Below are 20,577 nucleotides of genomic sequence, written 5' to 3'. Positions count from 1 at the left end.
GAAATGACTTTTCATAATGTGCATAATGAGAAACACTGGGAACTCTTAAGCAGCAAACAAGTCTGTTTGCTTTATAAGATAAGGCATAAAGTGTAAATAAAGCCCAGTAAGATGTGGCTTTGTATCTCTTAAAATACCACATGAAAAACAGTGGCAGCTGGTACCCAAATGAAAATGCATCTAATACAGCCATCTAAAACATATGGAATGTACTAATGAATGTAAATACATTGTAATGAAAAATCATTCTAACACAGAGCTAGGCAAATAATTTGCAGAATATTTTTGTGTGCACTATTTACTTAGCTGTGCTACAACGGCAATAAGTAAAACCACATAGAACAGAGGCTAGGCAGAACAATCTCTCTCTAAGATATTCAATTTAAGTATATGCCCCAAAAAAACCATCTCATTTTCCTTTTGATAACCCAACACTGACATATTTCATGTATGCCCTAATGGGAGCTAGCTTGGGACTTCCACATGAGAAGGAAACCCAAACGGCAGAACATCTGTGAAAAGCTGGCATTGATTAGTGGTATATTTGTGAATGTGATGCGAAATGAAACTTCTTCTAAGATGGCTAAATTCCATATTTGGCAGTACAATGAGCTTAAACAAAGAGTCACAAAAAGTACACAATACTAAAGGGAATATCATCACCAAATGGAGAGGCAGGCAGACGGACAGGAAGAATATTGTTCAAGATTCCTACTTGAAACAAAGAACAAATTCTTAAATCCATTTAAGTTTCCTGAATGTTATTCTCATGTTGCTTCTTTTTCCTCTCATTTTTCTGATCATCATCCCTGTCTTGTTGATTTTACATGACCAAACTGAAATAGCAAGTTTGATGCGTTTAGAGGGATGCCTCTCTCTCACACACATTGGGCAAGTCAGGAGTACATCTACTGAAGCTAACTGACTTACACCAGGATAAAATTTCATGAGACCAGAATCAGGATACTCCAAGTGGGACCTGGAACAGAACTTCTCCAAAGATCAAATCCCACCTTTTCTAAAGGCAAGGGCACTACCAATCACAGCCCGCCCCCTCTGCAAAAATATTTTTAACAATTTTAAGGAACATAACGAAAGAACAGCCATACTGGGTACGGCTACACTACACAAGTTTTCCGGGATACCGAAGAACTGTTCCGCATCCAGGGAACGCCTTTGCTCCTCTGCTTTTTTTGAAGAAGAGCAAACGTGCTCTTTTGGAAGCCCCTGTATTCCTTGTTCCCCGAGGAATAAGGGGGCTTTTGAAAGAGGGTTTTTTCCCCCAACATTTGGCCCAGTCTAGACAGACCAAATATTGGAAAAGCCTCTTCCAACAAAAGAATTGAAAAAAGCAACACTATAGCCGTACCCACTGGGTTAGACCAAAGGTCCATTCAGCCCAGTATGCTGTCTTCCAACAGTGACCAATGCCAGGTGCCCCAGAGGGAATGAACAGAAGGGTAATCATCAAGTGATCTCTTTCCTGTCATCCTTTTCCAGACAAACAAAGGCTAGGGACACTATTCTTACCCATCCTAGCTAATAGCCATTGATGGACTTACTCTACATGAATTTATCTAGTTCTTTTCTGAACCATGTTGAAGTCCTGATCTTTACAACATCCTCTGGCAAGGAGTTCCACAGGTTGACTGTATGTTATGTGAAGAAATACTTCTTTTTTCTGTTTTAAATCTTCTACCTATTAATTTCATTTGGTGACCTCTAACTCTTGTGTTAAGGGAACAAGTAAATAACTTTTCCTTATTTACCCTCTCTCACACCAGTCATGCTTTTATAGACCTTAATTATATCTCCCTCTAGTCTCCTCTTTTCTAAGATGAAAATCACAGTTTTATTAATCTCTCTTAATATGGCAGCTGTTCCAAACCCCTGATCATTTTTGTTGTACTTTTCTGAATTTTTCTAATTTCAAGATACCATTTTTTAGGGGAGGCGATCACATCTGCATGCAGTATTCAAGATATGGACGTGCCATGGATTTATATAAAGGCAATAAAATATTCTCCATCTTATTCTTTATCCCTTTTTAATTATTCCTAACATTCTGTTTGTTTTCTTGAGCTGCACAGAGTGGATGTTTTCAGAGAACTATCCACAATGACTCCAAGTTCTCTCTCTTGAATGATAATAGCTAATTTAGTCCTCATCATTGTGGCATTATGTTTTCCAAATTGTATTTCTTTGCATTTATCAACATTAAAATTCATTTGCCATTTTGGTGCCCAGTCACCTAGTTTTGGGAGACCATTTCGAAGTTCTTCACAGTCTGCCTTGGGCTTAACTATCTTGAGCAGTTTAGTATCATTTGCAAATTTTGCCTCCTCTCTGTTTTGCCCCATTCTCCAAATCATTTGTGAATATGCTGAATAGGACAGGTCCCAGTACAGACCCCTGCAGCACATCACTAGTTATCTCTCTCTATTCTGATCACTGATCATTTATTCCTACCCTTTGTTTCCTGTCTTTTAACCTGTTATCAATCCACGAGAGGACCTTCCCTCTTATCCCATGACTCTGCTCTCAGAAATTACACAAACCCATGTTCACACTGTCCATGTCCAGTTACTTCATTTTTTCAAGGCCTCTCCTGTTAATATTTATTCACTTTTTAGCCCTGCCCTCAAATCATTATTCACTTTTTGAATCTGCCCTTGAGCAATGCCCTTCACTTAAGCCATCCTAAATAGCATGACTGAAATGTTTGAGAATGATGACGTTCCAACCGTCAAAGCACATGGCCCAGATTCTTTAAAAGATGATGCTTAATGGGCACTGACTTGCCCTGGAGGCAGCGTGGAGTCACACTAACAAAGGAAGCATCCTGAGGGGTCTGAGGATGTTATTTGGAAACTGACCAGTGCTGGCAACGCTGTCAAATTTGCGTACTGAGTATTAAATAAGTTCCTCAACAATTACAATATATTTGTGAGGCAGAATAATCAACTTTGATCTTAATTATTCATTTCAGAGAACAAAGGAGAGAGGAAAGAGGATTTTAGGGTATGGAGTGCTGAAGTCATTAAAACTGATAGCAACCTTCCATGGCACACATATGATAGTTATCTGAATTCTGTGACTAATTCTTCTCCATCTATGTAGTGTAAACAAGAGCTGGACCCGACAATGTTCCCTCTGTTTTTTTCCATTCATGTGTACAATAAATTTTGTTATGTGCACCATTTATGTGCACCACCAGTAGAAACACATGCTGCTGGCTGCAGGTGCAGTGGGCACTCTGCTAATCAACCTGGCCGCATTTCAATCTTTCCTGGGTGGCCACTCAAGAACTCAGCTTACAGGGAAGAGTAGGGCAGACCCAATCCCTGAATTTGAACATCCTTGTACTTTGAGAAGGGTTAGACCCATGGTGTCCAACCAGTTCTGAAGCTGCAGCCCCTATAGTGGCTACTGTTACTGTGAACCAGCCACACACAATGGGCCAAATAGCCACATGTAGCTTGTGGCGAGGTGTTGGACACCACAGGGTTAGACCAATGGTTCTCAACCAGTATACAGAAGTCTTCCATTTAGATATTTACCTAGTTTTATAACAAGGCTACATAAAAAGCACTAGTGAGGTCAGTGCAAATTAAAATTTTATCTGCACAATGACTTGTTTATATTGCTCTATATACTGTATACTGAAATGTAAGAGCAATATTTATATTCCAGTTAATTTATTTGATCATTACATGAAACAAATCAGAAAGTAACCAATTATTCAGAAATATAGTGTTCTGACACTTTTGATTTTTATGTCTGATTTTGCTAGCAAGTAGTTTTTAAGTGAGGTGAAATCTGGAATATACAAGACCGGTCAGACTCCTATTAGGTGGGAGTAATGTTTTTCGCATAATGTGGGAAATTTTTTATCCTGAAATACTATTTTGTTCTGAATTGGAATGAAAAATCAAAGTCTCAAAAATGTTAAAAAACAAACAAACAAAGAGTTTGGGTCAACTGCAGTTTGGTTTCAATAATGTTCAAATGTTTTGTTTTTCACATTTTATATAGTTTAACTATAAGTAGTTTTATATTTGAAAACTTGCCATGAACCAGAAATCCAGAATTGTTTTGAAATTTCAAACTATTGTTTTTACAATGTCAAAACCTTTTTCAGTTGAAAATGTTAATTGAAAATTATCCTTTCCCATGGAAAAAAATCCATGTTGACATATCAGCATTTTCTAACAAAAAGTAGTTGTATTAAAAAATTCCCAACCAGCTCTAGTCCCTGCTTCCTTCTGGCTGCAGCAAAACCCTGGATCTGACACTTCCAAATCTTGGGACTGTTCAAAAGCTGGATTTCAGATGTAATGTTTGCAATTTGCACTATTATCTTCAGAAAACACCTTATTTTCTCTGTACTAGATCAAGCCACTCTTTTGAAACCTGAATAAAATGACTGAAGTTCAAACATACTCAAATGAATAGCCCCCACCCTCAGGTGTAAACAGCCTCAATCACATTTCCCATCAAGCAACTAAGGCTAGTTCCAAAAGCTGTAAGTGCAAGAATCAGCTAACAGCAACAGTTTGTTTGCATCATACTTTACAAGGGCGCCATGCATTTCAGAAGGCATTTAAGATCAGTAATGATAATACACTTCTAAGACCTGTTGAAGATCAGCTAATGTGCACTTCTCACAAATCCTAGTTTACAGTCTTTTGTTTCCATAATGACTGTCGGGTTGCTGAACAGCTGCAGCCAGTAGAGGGGAATACCAATAACCCATCAAGAACTGATGTGTGGAATTCTATGAATCATACCTACTTCACTCTGCCTATAAAAACAAAATGCATGGAAGTCTCTTTGTCTTGCTAACTGTGGGTTACCTTAACAAGCCTTTCTTTGTAAGCCATTTGGCTATTTTAAAGCATCTTAAACAAAGGAAGTTACAGTAAAGTAACCAAAAGACTAAACAGTTTGGCACCAGTTAAGAGAAACATCACGTACAAAGTGGGCAAGATTGAGTGCTAGCAGGCTCACAAAATAAATGCTAATGTGGAAGCTGTGCAGCAAGGCACATAGACCCTTGGCATACTGCCCTGAGCTATGTTAAACTGCTTGATGTGGACTGCCAAAGTTTACATTAGTGTCCTCAGATGTATTTAGTCACTGACATTTAGGTGTGGGCTTGCTGGTCTCTCCCTTTTAAAAAAAATTGGAACATCCTTTGAAATAGCGGTTAAGTGGAAAAGTTATGTTTATGTCAGGGGCTTTCTTGCAAAATAACAAAGACAATGGTCTGGTGAGCTGTCTCACTAGCAAATACTTATGTATAAGTGTATAAAGCAATGGTCAAAAATATTATCTGCCTGAAGGATTTTATTCTGCTCTTTCTCTCCCACACTTCTACTCAAGATTTCTTTATCAATTGAGATTTCTAAATCCAGATGAGACAAACTATACTGTGGTTCCCAAACTTTTTGGCATCATGGCCCGTTTGATTTTTGAGAAGCCCTCAGGCCCCCTCTCCCCAAAAAATAGCAGCAAAACATGGGGTGGGATTGACGGGGCTGTATGTGGCTGGGTCACCTCACACACCCCCTGGAATTTCTTCAGCCCCCCCAGGGGGGCACGCTCCCCAGTTTGGGCACCCATGCTAGGGTGTTATAGTACAGAACCTCTAGCAGCACTGAACAGTATTGTCAAAGCTCCCTTACTTCCCTTTAAGTTACAGGCATAAAATAGTTTTAAAGCCTGTATGTCAACAAAGAAGACTCAGTGATGTTACCAAAGTATGTATACACAAAACTGAACATGTTTCTGCAAATAATGAATTATGTTATTTGTAGAGCTGGTGGGAACTTTCGGATGATTTTTTTTTTAATGCCAAGCTGTCAAAAAGGATAGTTTTCATGGAAACATATTGATTCCAGCAACACATTGATTGGGCAAGTTTCTCGGGTTCAGGATGGAAACAGGGTGAGAATAGCCAATATCCAAGTGGTAGGGCAATTCACTCACCTGGATGTGACAGACTCAGGCTTTGCCTGATTCAAACTACGATGTGAATCCCTTAACCACCAGGCCAATGGCTATTCTGACCAGAAATTTCATCCTGGACCTGAAGAACCTTCCTAGAACCAAGAAAGAAGATGCTCAGCTTGATTCTGAGCCAGGATTTGAACATGGGTCGCCCACAGCCAGGCGAACTAGAGCAAGTCTGAGGGCAGGTGTACATTTAACAGGAGATCTGTGCTGTAGTTATGGATCCTCCAGGCCTGGGGGTTCACTTAATAGGTCTAGTAAAGACCTGCTAAAATGACTCCCCTCCATTCCCCCCACCCCCCCACACACACACAGTGGAGACTCCAGGGCAATTCAATCTAGCTATGCTAATCACATACCTGGAGTTGCGTACCATAAGTCGACATTGCCCCGTACTATAAACCTGCAGTGAGTCTTTTTCTGGCCCAGGGACTATTTATTTATTCAAAATGAAGCTCCAATAAGATAGATTGAGACAGTGACTGACTCTAAAGTATGATGGTTTGGATTCCTGCCCAGAGAGTGGGAGACTTCAAGTCTCTCTGCTCTGATTCCTGGAGGATAAGTTAGCTACTCTGGGGTACTCCCGGGCATTCTCACTTTTTTGTGAAAAAAACTGGGAGGAACAGAATCAGCTGTCAAAACCTTTTCTGGTGAAACAAAGGTTTTACTTTCCAGCCAGCCCTTATTATCTTTCGACTGCAAAGTTGCACAGTCTAGGTGCAGAGGCTCTGAATACAGGCTTCATAAATAGTTGAGCTACTTGGTAGATGTGCCAGCCCACTACTCAGATACAGCGAAGAGCTAATATCCAATATGTCTTCTATTGCAGGACTACATCCTGCACTTATGAGTAATATAAAAAGTCTTTCCTGCCCCTAGCTTGCATGACCCTAAGTCCTTAGAAAACCATCAAGACGGCAGTTGGAGAACTAGAGGACTGGTTCAAGGTCCGTTGGAGAATTATTGACCCCTGCTTTGTAATTTGGAGAAGCACCAAGCATGTGTCTACCAATGTTGCTCCACAGAGCCCAAATATTCTAGGGACCTGTGATATTGCCTCTGTGAAAGATGAGGCTGTAGACAGCTGCATAATGCCAAACGCAACATTAGGGGGCTGCTATATCAGGAGGCCCACATGACTCACAAACCTCCGAGGAGTCAGTATCCGCATAGGCAGTGAACTGCATAGGCTACTAAATGCAGAAGGACAGCCATATCTTACAATGTAAAAATGTACAATACATATTAACATGTAATACCTACAGGCTGTGTCTAGACTGGCAAGTTTTTCCGCAAAATCATCTGCTTTTGCAGAAAAACTTGCCAGCTGTCTACACTGGCCACTTGAATTTCCGCAAGAACACTGACGATCTCATGTAAGATCGTCAGTGTTCTTGCGGAAATACTATGCTGCTCCCGTTCGGGCAAAAGCCCTCTTGCGCAAATCATTTGCGCAAGAGAGCCAGTGTAGACAGCACAGTACTGTTTTGTGCAAAAAAGCCCTGATGGCTAAAATGGCGATCGGGGCTTTTTTGCGCAAAAGCGCATTAGATTGGCACGGACACTTTTCTGCAAAAAGTGCTTTTGCGGAAAAGCGTTCGTGCCAATCTAGATGCTCTTTTCCGAAAATGCTTTTAACAGAAAACTTTTCCGATAGAAGTATTTCCGGAAAATCATGCCAGTGTAGACGTAGTCACAGAGTACTATGGATCATTTAGCCTCATTTCAAAGCTGAAACTATAGGACTTTGGTTACAGGTAAAAACTTGTTAGCATTTTACATAAATAATTAACTCCATCTTCACAGTATTCCGTTCATTCCCACATACTTAGGTTAGAGAATCCACAGGGAATGAGGCCAGTGCCAAGGGGCTATGACTAAGGCAACGTGGAAGAGAGACTCATGTTGAGATGTATGGTAGTTCTCTTCAGCGCTGCTCTCTTTCTAATTTTGGAACCTTAATCAGTTCTAAAAAAAAATCCATTTCCCCATTTGTCCACCTTACCAAACCAACCATCGTGCATATTTGGCATGATCAGCAGTCTGCTTCCCAGAGACTCTGAACTGGAATAGCAAGGGGTTTGGGATATTTGGAGATCACAGTTAAGTACACTGGTAAAGATGAGTAGTAAAGAGTTGACCTAGTAAGGGAATACTCAGATGACAGAGCTTGCCTTTATTGAATACTTCTATGCTGGGCTCAAGACTGTCCCACCTCTGTTCCCATCAGCCTCAATGCAGGCTGCAGGTGGTTAACCCCTAGCTGTATCAGGCCCTTGGTTTTTCACTTCTCTTAAGTAATTAAAATTTCCCTCATTGACAGACCCATGTGCCAACTCTTTATGACCAGGATGCTGTCACACATGGCTTTTCTATCCACCCATCCCAGAAAATGCTTTTATTTTACAAGAGTTCTGAGACTCATGCTGCAAACACGTATTCAGAGATCCTCCCTCTCTGTCTGCTATTGCTGCAACTCTGTACTTTTAAAACTACGTTGGTCAGGAAGGAGACAGGAAATTCGAGTCACACTTGCAACAGCTGTGCCATGCCTACTATCATTCTCAAATGACGTAGTTTGGCTTTAGTGGCTCAGGGCCAGGAACTCGGCAATAACAGAGGTCAGGAAGATAGGTCACTGTTTATACTGTTCGTGCACTTAGGATCACGCTGAGTCTATTTGCTTTCTTCCTTTCTATACTGTTTCTCTTTCCGTTCTTCCTTAATAATGTGGAGACTAAGCATCCTGTTTTCAAACATCTGACTGTTTTGTTGTTTACCAACGCCCCACTTAAAAGCTTTTGATTCAAAAGTAAGTAAGAGTCAAGTAAGACAATCTATTCAGATACTTCAGAAGATGGAAAATTAGACAACAGATTAATGAACATTTTAGATGGTTTCTGAACAGTCTTTTAAAAACCTCAACAAAATTTACTTTCAGGTTAATTGTTCTTAGACTGCGCAGTTCACTTGAAATAATTTTACTGTATGCTATATAAAAATGCTTGCTATGATTCCTCACAAGGGCATTTAGATGTTCATTACTGGCAAAGAAAAAAAGAATAAGCTGCAAACCATTTAATGTTATTCTTTCACAGCTGGAAATGACACTTGGAACCTGACCAGAACACTACAAACACATTTTAGTTCAGGCATATGAATGAGTGAAGTTTAATCTAACCAACTAACACTAACACGGCACATGATATAACAATATTTTTTATCAATTATACAATGACTGAATTATTAATCAGAGCTTTTCACCTGTAAGAGTCCAAATATGGCAAAAAAAAAAAAATCTCAAAATACAGGATAGTTCTGCCCATATGTGAGGTCCTATTTGCTTAGCAGGCTAAAGCATTACTAATAGTTAGATGTTTCTCATGCAAACTGATAAAAATTATATTCTTTTCTTGCAAGCTAGCCCTATAAAATTTGAATTACTTTCTATGCCCCAGCATCTGTAGTAATAACTAGTAGAACAGGAGAAAGTTTAAAATGACCTGGGATTACAGAATCCCAGTTTACAATTTATCATTTCTGGTGTACTGCAATTTATTTCCAGTTAGGGAAAAAAACCTGGATTTGTGTGGCACAGAATTAAAACTGGATCTAATCGGAAGGGCTAAGGCAAAAATATGAAGGTCATACATGAAGTCTAATCATTGTAAGGAGCTAGAGCACAGTACACACATTTCAGGAACTATACGGAATTCCTTTGTCAGGTAGCAGATGGATGTAAATATTGCATAAAAGCATGGGCATAAATATTGCATTTGGAGCAGCACCACTTGTGACTTTGAAATCTTGTGCACTTAAGATAAGAGTCTGACTGTGACACTAGGTGCAAAAGCATTTTTCACTGTCCTGAGCAGAAGAGCTGAAGCTTCAGCTACCAGTCAAGTGCTCCTTTGGGCAATGGCTGGGAGGAGCACTGCAGAGGAGGTGCCTATAGCCCCAGGGGGTGCCTTATATCAATCCCATCAGCAGTTCTCTGGCTAAAAGGCCGAAGGCTGGGTATTCAGAGCATCTGCTGTACTTTCCCCCCTTTATACTTTGTATTTTGATGAACCGCCCTCCCCTCTGCCCTTTCCCTACATAAATTTAATTTGGGATTTCCCCCCCAAAATTATTTCAGCATGTTTTTACTCTTTCTATGAAAACTCAGATTCTCCTGCATATCCCCTCACTCCCAAAGCAGCCCTTTAATGAAAGCACTCTTGCACATGTCCCAGCCTTATGGCACTGCACATGGACCGAATAAACAATGCTGTCAACTCATGCCATAATAGTAAAAAACCCACAAAGCAGAGAAAGAGATAGTTGCAGTAAAACACTATCCTACCAGGTTTAGAGTTAGCCATTATTACTGAAAAGCCAAGTTAATTTCCCCAACCTGATCATTGGTTAAAGTTACACTTTTCAATGGGTGCCTGTGGTATTTTTCCCCCCATAGGGGGGGAATTGACACTTTTTACATTTCTGATAATTACATATCAATGTAATGTTGTGGTTTTACTACATTGTGCCATATTATAGTCCTGAATCTACAGAATGCTAAATGTTTTCCTGGCTCTGGTTTTCTATGACAATTTTTCTCCGATTTCTAAGTTACTTTATAAATAGTATTTTTTAGTTACCATCCTACTTCTAGCTGTGTAAAAATGTACCTTAGGTCCACTAGACCATATCACCAAATGCAAGGATTAATTTCACTCTAAGTTATATTCTGTTTGGGAACCTAAACTATCTTTTACCACTTGCACTGTTTAATTTTTACAATACCATAATGAGACAAATGATTCAAAGCATTGAAAGTTCACATCCTTAACATAATGCAGTAGAGAAAAGTACCAACAGTGTTTAAATGACCCTGGTCAGATATTGCACCGTGCATGCTGGTGGGCACAAGCATGTCTTACTTTCCAGCCCTTATTCTTTTCATTTTCAGGCTTGGACATTTCAGGAAGTAGTTCTCTCATCGCTTACCTTGTTAGATGCCATCTCACTGACGGATCGGTAAGTCTGAATGGTTTCAAGTTGATCTAAACACCAATCTAACTCTTCCAGAGTTTCCATTGCTAATTTTTGATAAGATTCTTCTGCAAACAAACACATAGACATGTAGTTAGGCTTGAGCGGCTGCAGACTTTCCATGGTAGAGTCACTGACACGGCTGGAGGCAGAAGTACTGTATGTGGTACAATGCTCCTTCATCATGCGGTCTGGCTACTTCGGCTCCAAGCTCCGGGAGGAGAACAAATCAACGTACGTCCTTCCTCTGAATGGCTGATCTCTCTCTCTCTCTCTCTCTCTTTTTTTTTTTTTGGCTTTGAAGAGGAGATGTCGGTAATACATCAACAAACTTCCTCCACAAAGGGGGTGTGGGAGGAATGCTCTCACAGACTCATCTGCAGGCATGTGCATTCGGGCTGCCCGCTAATAAAAGCAGTTCCTTGTGAGCAAGGGTCCCCCCCCTTCCTCCTAAGCATTACTCATCACAGCGTTTCTCGTCTCAAGTGATGACATTTTAAATGCCTTTTTTTTTAAATGTCATTAACTGAGATTTAAGCAAGCGCGTTGCTTCAAGTTACTTTTTCTCAGAAGGAAGAAACAATTGCATCCTTTTCAAGAAAATGAAAAAGAAGCGAATCGTTGGAAGTAAACCTTTAGGCAATACACGGGGGCATGGCATAGTAGGTGTGAGATCTCGGAGCAGCTTTTCCACGAGGTAGCACTGCCCCAAGCAAGGGTATAAGGTGCTTCGGATACAGACAGAAACTTTATGGGAGGACTGGACGAGTGATTGACTTTAGTTAGCAGCTAAAGGGAACGATGCTTTTCTCTCGTTTTACTTAACAAAGTTAAAACTTCTCTTTGGTCTGAGACAAGACCAAAGGGAAATTACGAACTGGATTCTCAGATGGGAACCAGAAATGAGCTGTCTCTGGTTTTGCTTAATATTCTGTTTCTCTGGATTTGTGTTTCAACTAGAGAAGCATAAACCTCCTGGAAGAATTGCTAAGCAGCTCTCAAGAGAAAAATAAAGCTTTACATGTAGGACCACTTCATCATGACTCATAAATGTAACTTCACTCTCTTTAAATATTACAACGTAGGATACCTCTTGACTGAAAGGACACATACCAATATAGAGCTTGCTCAGTTCAAGGAGTCAGGATTTTAAATAGTAGGGGTGAGAGCAAACTGCAATCACACTAGAGTTAATAAAGAGCTCTGGACTGCTGGTGTCTTTAGAAACTTACTAGAAGATTTATCCTGCATTGCTGAGGTGCTTACCTCAAATACATTTCAAAAAACAATGGATAGTCTTGCAGCACCTTACGGTGTGTCTAGACTACCGGGTTTTTTCAAAAAAAAGTAACCTTTTTTTGAAAACACTTCCTCTGCGTCTAGACTGCTGCTGCGTTCTTTCAAAAGTAAAATTGAAAGAACACAGTTTTTTTGAACCGTGGAAAACCTCATTTTATGAGGAAGAACGCCTTTTTTTGAAAGCGCTCTTTCGAAAAAATGTGCTATGTAATGCAAACTCTGCTTTTTCGAGAGAGAGCATCCAGACTGCCTGGGTGCTCTCTTTCTAAAAAGTGGCTTGTTTTTTCAAAAGTACTTGTTGTAGTCTAGATGCTCTTTTTCGAAAGAGGCTTGCAGTCTGGACGTAGCCTTAGAGACTACCAAAACATGTAGATGGTGTCATGAGCTTTCGTGGACACAAATCACCACGAAAGCTCGTGACACCATCTACATGTTTTGGTAGTCTCTAAGGTGCTGCAAGACAATTAGTTGTTTTTTAAGTTTTTCCCGTTACACACTAACTCGGCTACTCCTCTGAAGTTAACAAATACGTTTTATTTTTCTTCATTTAAATCATTGTTCTGTCCCTTTTTCCACCTCTGCCCCCTGGCTAGATGGAAAAGGTAATTAATGATCACGAGGCTGAATAGGGAAGCTATTGTACAGCTCAAAGTTCTGGCCAAGAAATCAGAATTTTGCCCACTGACTTCATTTATTGTCCTCTTATCAGCAAACATCAATTCTGAATTCTGCAGTTTCTTGTGTATATGCATGTCTGTCTGCCTCTCCACATGGGTACATCCTCTTCCTTATCAACTATTGTCCACTATGCATTTGAAATTAATAAATGCATATATTGCATATGTTCAACCACGCAAAGCTCTACAGCAGAAAACAGAGTAGAATAATTTCTCATTGAGTGAAAAATGCTTGCTATGGACATGCTTTAAAACCGTGGTCACCAACCTGTCGATTGTAATCGACTGGTCAATTGGGAGGGCCCGACCAGTTGATCGCGAGGCGTTCGGGCTCCCCCCTCCATTTTCCCCCAAGAAGCCTCAGTACCTACCTCCAGCGACAATGGAGGTAGCGCCGGCTTCCTGTGGAGTGGAAGGAAGTCTGACAACTGCGTGCCACTTCCGGGGTTTCAGGAAGTGCGCTGGCTGCTTCCCCTCCCCCAAACAGCTGGTGCAGTATCACAACCCCAGTTTGTGGCACGCCAGGGACTTGCTGCGTGGGGAGAAGGGGGGTAGGAGTCCCCAGAGGAGGCACGAGCCGGGGCTTCCCTCCACTGGGGGGGATGGAGCAGGGAGGAGTCCCCGGAGGAGGTACACACTGGAGCTTCCCTCCTCTGTGGGAGTGGGAGGGGAGGAGTCCCAGGAGGAGGTGCTTCCCTCCTCTGCGGGGGCGGGGGGAGTAGGAGTCCCAGAAGGAGGCATGTGCCGGGGCTTCCTTCCTCTGTGGAGGGGGAGGGGATAGGAGTCCCGGGAGGAGGCATGTGCTAGGAACTCCCTGACCCCACCAACACCTTTTCCCCTGCCCCCACTGGCACCCTGTCCCTTGCCGCAGAACCCAGTCCCCAGCACCCACTGGCACCCTGTCCCCTGCCCCAGCATCCTGCCCCCACTGGCACCCTGTTCCCTATCCCAGAACTCACTAGCACCCTTCCCCAGTACCATGTCCCCTGCTCTCACCAGCACAGTTGGGACAACATTAGTGAGGCTGGGGAAGGGGTTGGAGGAGTTATTTTTTTGCATCTCACTTGTGTGGCCCCAACTGACTTTTCTGTGGGTCAGTGACCCCTGACTCAAAACAGGTTCCCTTTTGTGTTTGACATAATATTTTATTTAAAAATGAAGCCTGGCCAACAAACCCCTGATTGGGGCCAAGGCCCCAACTGGCTGCAGCTTCACGATACTCCTGCACACACACACACCCAGACCCTCGATCTGAGCCTATCATATACTGGAACCTCCTGTCCTGAGCCTCTCACCTCCCCAAACTCCTGCACCACACATCCTCAGTCTTCTGCCACAACACTCCTGCACCATCCACACATCACAAATCTGTGTCCTGAGCCCATCATACTCCCAACCTCCCTGCCCTGAGTCCCTCACATACCCCTACCTAAACTCCTGCACCCTCACATCCATAAGCCTGTGGCTTGCTCAGTATCCCAACCCTCCACCTGACCCCAACACTCCCCAGCCTGGAGCCCTCTCCCTGAGCCAGCATCCCCTTCGCCACCTCTTCCTGCATCCAAATTCCCTCCCAGACCTTGCACCTCTCACCCCTTCCCACACCCAAATCCCTCATTCTGTTTCAACCCAGTGAGGGTATGGCTAGACTACAGGAATTTTTCCGGGATTCCAGAGGTATCCCGGAAAAACTCTTCCGCATCCAGCGATGCATTTGTTCTTCCACTTTTTTTAGCAGAAGAGCAAACATGCTCTTTCGGTAACCCCTGTATTCCTCGTTCCACGAGGAATAAGGGGGCTTCCAAAAGAAGGGGTTTTTCTGACATTTGGTCCAGTCTAGACAGACCAAATGTTGGAAAAACCTCTTCCTACAGAAGAATAAAAAAAAGCGGCAGTGTAGTCATACTCTGAGAGTGTATAAGGGCTGGGGATAGCAAGTGATGGAGAGGAAAAGAGAGGGCGGGGCTTCAAGGAAGGGGTGTGGTCTTGGGGGAAGGATGGGGTGATAGATCTTGGCTTGTTCTGACATTTATAAAGTGATCTTGGGCGTAAAAATGTTGGAGACCACTGCTTTAAAGCATCAATTCTATGACAGGGTTGCCAGGAGGTCTCTTCTAGTCCTACATTCCAAATGAACAAATTAAAATTAAATTTTCGAGTAAAGAAGAGCCAATGCGCAATTTCTTTTTTACACTCACGGGGCCACAAATCTCCTGGATGTAACCACTTCTTGCACACATACAAGTTGAAAAAGGAGTTGTATTTTACAAGATTAGTTACAAGAACTTTAATGCACTTTCCTCCCCAACTTGCAAACTCCCTGTCAATGAGCAGGTAAAAAAAACACCCCACTTTTAGTGAAAGGTTTCATCTTTCCTCTGAATGAAGTTTCTTTTGCCTAATAAACTCAACATAGAGAATAAAGTGATTGTAGGAACAGATGCACAAAAAGCCCAGTCAGAGAAGCTTAACAAGAATTCAATATATATTAAGGGTAATTATCTATAAATATCACTATAATTTACAGTATAACTTCAGCTTTCTGAGCAGTAGGTGGAATCATGGCCTACTCAGAGATATGAAGTCAGAATCCTTCTATATCCCACCTACTTGGAATATCTTACACCTTTCTAACAAGAATTAAATAAAAAAAAGATTGTCAAAAACAAAGTTTGGAACATTCTTATGCAATAATTAAACCAAAACCTAAATCTGCTTTTGGTTTACATTGTATCATTGCTCATGTAACTTTCAAATGGCCCGAGACATGTTCTCAACTCATATCATTCGAATCCAAGTCACACAATGTCGGCACGTTGGAAGCTGATTGCATTGGCCTAGCAAACTGTGGGATAATCATGTGACACTAATGGCGCCCACCAAGTTCTATTGCCGCAGGATAATAGGGGAGAAGTTTCTGCACAGAGTTTTAGTTTGGTCCATTTAAATATAGGCAGCCTTCAAGTTCCGATCCAGCCTTGTCAAAGTTCATGGGTGTTTGGATCCAGTCTGTCTGCTTCTAATCTGCCTTTGTAATTTAATTTCTATTTCCTTTTAAGACTTCATCCCCAAGAAAGTTGTGTAAGAACCCCAGGACATTGTAAGAAACTATGCAGAGCAGAACTCTAAATTTCAGAACTGCATTCTCCCAGGGACCACAGAAAGATCCATCCAGGTGCATCATCTTTTTAAGGCAAACTGAGTTTCATGTACAGGCAGTCCCCGGGTTACATGGATCCAACTTACATCAGATCCCTACTTACAAACGGGGTGAGGCAACCCTGCACTAGTTGCTTCCCCCCAGCAGACCAGGGAGACGCGAAGCTAGCGCCCCTCCCCGCACAGCAGACCAGGGAGACGCGGAGCGGCTTTTCTCAGCAGACACCTCAGCTTGAGAATAAAGGACTGAGGGAAGTGAGGTGTGGGAGAATAGAACTGAGCTCTGGAGAAATGTTTGGCTAGAGTTTCCCCTACAATATGTACCAGTTCCAACTTACATACAAATTCAACTTAAGAACAAACCTACAGTCCCTATTTTGTTCGTAACCCGGGGACTGCCTGTAGTTGCATAAGCCAGAAAACTGAAACTCTGTCAGAACATTGAAGATCTCATGCACTGTTCATAATAGCATTGTTGAGCAAAATTATCCTTTTTGCTCAATGTTGTGCAGTGTGGTATATGCTGATTATTGGCTGCTGTCCTTCACCCTCAAGGAGTGGCTGCATTTCAAGCTGTGCTGAAATGTCTGTGAAGCTTTCTGGGATCCTTCAGGATGAAGGGTGCTATGCAAATGTAAAATATGACTATCATCTTACTACTAACGATACTTGCAAAGACAACATTTACGGGGCAATAAATACAGCAGGACCTTAATCCCAAATTTATGTTTTAAAGTTTGCCACAAAAAAAAGTCTGACTAAAAACAATGGACATTTAGATGAACAAACATACAGTATTTGTCAATAAATACACAGAGAAGTCTTATTAAGAACCATAGTATATAAAAACATTCTTCTTTTTCTACACACTATTTAGTAAATCCAGCAGAAAATAGTGCTCTTATCTTACTCATTTTCTTCATACAGCTGCAGATTGTGAAGATAATTTCACTGCTTTGCCCATCATTAATTACATCCAGATGTTTTGTCTCAGAAAGTGCAACTTCACGAGATAAATATACAACATGAAATTTGAGCTGATATTGTATTATTCTCTGGTTAGCCTTTCTATGTGTTTCTTTAAGTTCCTCATGGTCCCCTACTCAGGCTAGTCTTGACTCATTTAAATTAATGTGTGTTATCTACAAGTCTACCACCTCTCTGTTCAAAAGCTTCAGAGGGGTAGCTGAGTTAGTCTGTAACTGGAAAAGCTTTAAAAAACAACAAATAGTCTTGCAGCACCTTATAGACTAACAAAACATGTAGAAGGTATCATGAGCTTTCATGGGCAAAACCCACTTCTTCAGATGAAAGGAGTTATGTTTCTAAATAATTAGGGGATGAGAGGATCCGGTTTCTAAATAATTAGGGGATGAGGGGGAGGGGAAGAAAAACAAGGGGAAAAAAGAAAAAAAAGGGGGAAAAGGAATAGTCAGAGTGTCCATGCTACATGAAGCTGACAGAGAAGGTACCTCTCTATTCACTTCTTTATTCAGATCACTGCCAAATGCATTAGGGAAACATTAATTGTGGTTGAATAGTTAAGGCTGAGTTTACTATTTAGAGAAGAGATTTAACAGCTTTAATAGGTATGAAGACAACAATACATCTTGTAGCATTTGGACACAGCAGAGTGGATTTCTGAGAATTTACATCTCCATTCCTTAAAGAGTTAAAATTAATGTAAAAACAGGTTCTTAGATATTTAGCACCTTGCACTGTACCATTTTTGTCCCAGATGATCTTAAGAATATGGACTCTTCTAACTTCCCATACAGTTATAACTTAATGAAATCTTATGTATTGGCTACATTTGAAAGATTTTTTTTTAAGGATTTTTGCTATCTGTCTTCATAAGTGAAATTGTCTTCTATAGCAGAGGCCAATGGCTCATGATCTATAGAAAATTTTAAAAAGTCCCTCTGTCTTCTTTGACAATGATTGCTATGTTCTAATGTGCTCAGTGGGACTGAGGAAACAGCCACAATGCCTCCTTCCAAATGGCCAGTGCCTTAGTCCTATTGCTCCCAATAAGAATTCATCCGGGAATATACCCAGGAAGCCACCTGAGTGTAGCTCTAACAGCTCTGCATTGCTCCAGACTAAGCCAAATCAGCTGGACCTAAAAGCTAAATAGAAAAATAATCCAGGTTATTACATATATTTAAATAGTTAGAGATATCTTGTGGTGACATTCGTGTGAGTTTGTTGTTTCTTGTGATGTATGATATTTTTCATTTAACAAATGAAATTCCAAAATAAAGGCTTTGGCACACTGGAGTTAATGTTGAGTAAATACCAGTCACTTAAAGGTAAAACGTTACAGGGATGTTACTATTATTTTAAAAAAGTGTAATACATGTAGGAAATTCAGAGCCAATGGAAAGGCAATGAAAACATGTTAAAGCATGGTAAGGTAGGGTACCCAAACCTTAACTCTGCTCTGTAGGGACACTAGACAATATCCACACAATACAATTAATGCACAGTAGCATTTATAGATTAAACCAATTTTTAAAGCCAGATTAGATATTTTCATTTCCCTCCTTTTTTCTGCTGAGGTTTGGACTATATTATCTGTGTACTTTGAGACTTAGTGGAGGGACTCTGCTCTAAGTACACTCTTGGTGCTGAATAATAAACAAGAGTTAGAGATACATTAAAATTATTGCCCACACTTTTAGGAAGGACACTTCTGGACAGTCTGACAGAAACATTTTAAATAGCTGACTCCACAGATGCAATCTGATGCCAAAGTTTTAAACACATTGTACTGAAACCAAACTATGAAGCATCTTCACCTCACACACCAAATGGTACTTGTGACAAAATGACACTTGTCAATATGTAGTGTCTAGGAATTGGGTTGTATCCCATTAAATAGTTTGAGAGCCTCCCTGTTATCTGCTGCAGAAGACATCAGACCCTGTCAAAACAGCAATGTACATAAACTGGGCTTGTATATTTGCACAAAGCTAATAAAGTTACTATTTAGAGATTTGGAATCCAACTGTATGAATGTGGTTTTCCCATATTGTTAATGTTGCACAGAGCTCAAGGACACAACTGGCCACACACCAGATAAATAATTAATACTAATTGAGTATACATAAAAAAAAAAGGGCTATCATAATTTTGTATGAGAAACGGAAAGAGGAGCAGTGGTGTCAAACATGGCCTATGGACTGGATCTGAATATGGGGCACACAAATTAATAAATGTATTTATGAGTCTTATACGCTTTTGCAGAATCTAAGTTTTCTTTTAAAAATAAAAAGTAAGTTTTGATATGTCTGGGCTTAGGTATAATCTTCCAAATGTAAACCAAGTGTAAGCTAATGTTATGAATCTGCAGACAAGGTGAAACAATAACTACTATATCTCCTACAGGTACCTTATTGATCTCATTTGCGTGTCAATGCTAAAATCCAGGGTTGATAACGTGGCAACATTAACTATTCTGCTGCTGATCATTTCGGCAATGAAACAGGGAAGAGAACAAGAATGAAATCACTGAGGAATGGGAACTGGGAATTGCTGCAAGGATAAAAATCCAGAGGGAGAAAGGGAAAAGACACACAAGAAAACAAAGGACAGCAACATAGAGAGAGGAAGTGGGGGGAAGGAGGACAAACAAAAGACTAAAACCGCAGTGAAATAAGGGGGAGTAAATATTTGCACTGAGTGATCCTGACTGAATGTGACAAAAAGGATCTAAATACAGATGTTTAGATATTACATGAAGGCTGTGTTCTCCCCTTGATCTCTCTGCAAACCTTCCACAAACATGAGGGAGAGTTTTGCTTAGACTGAGGTGAGTATGAAGCTGTCTTCATATCATGCCCCACCAATCATGAATCACCTTGAAAACGGTCTTCTACTCCAAATGATTTTGATGCCCCTCCGGTACAGCATGGTGTTCTAATTCACTTATTGAGGCAGTTGCACAATTTGGTATAATATTGTAGAATATTGTACCACGTGTCTTAAGCTGTATCACATTTCAGTTTATATTTGTATCACTGTGTTGCATAATCAAGTTCTCGTCAGTAAGATTATTTTCATACTCCAGCTGATATTTCCATAATTTTTTCCAGTGCTGTACATTAAATCATTTCCCAAATATATTAAAAGCAAATTAATACCAATATCTAAAAAGGAATCCTTTTCAATGCTTTTTCTAAGATTACTTCACATTTATATAACATTTTCCACCTTCTCAAGCACTGTACTAACATATGGTGACATTTTCTTTACAAACGTGGCTTTCCTGTCAGTCCTAGCAGACTGCAGATCAACATCGGGTACCTATTTGTTTAAAAAAGCAAAATTTCTCATTTTTTTTCCCATTCAGCCTTTAAAAAAATTCTTCCACTCTAATGTGTTTTAA

At 40.7% G+C, this 20,577-nt stretch overlaps 1 protein-coding gene across 4 annotated transcripts in view; it reads right to left on the bottom strand.

The window, feature by feature from the left end:
• Nucleotides 1–20,577, bottom strand: part of PDE4B (phosphodiesterase 4B) — a 413,469-nt gene that overhangs the window by 27,337 nt on the left and 365,555 nt on the right. For all 4 annotated transcript variants that reach the window (XM_075936176.2, XM_075936177.2, XM_075936178.2 and 1 more), the window contains one exon: nt 11,008–11,120. In XM_075936176.2, coding sequence (XP_075792291.1) covers nt 11,008–11,120 — 113 coding nt within the window. The remainder of the gene's footprint in view (nt 1–11,007; nt 11,121–20,577) is intronic.

Source organism: Pelodiscus sinensis, chromosome 9 (genome assembly GCF_052426305.1).
Source record: "Pelodiscus sinensis isolate ZL-2025 chromosome 9, ASM5242630v1, whole genome shotgun sequence".
Lineage (NCBI taxonomy): Eukaryota > Metazoa > Chordata > Testudines > Trionychidae > Pelodiscus > Pelodiscus sinensis.
This window is presented reverse-complemented; position numbering and strand designations above follow the sequence as displayed.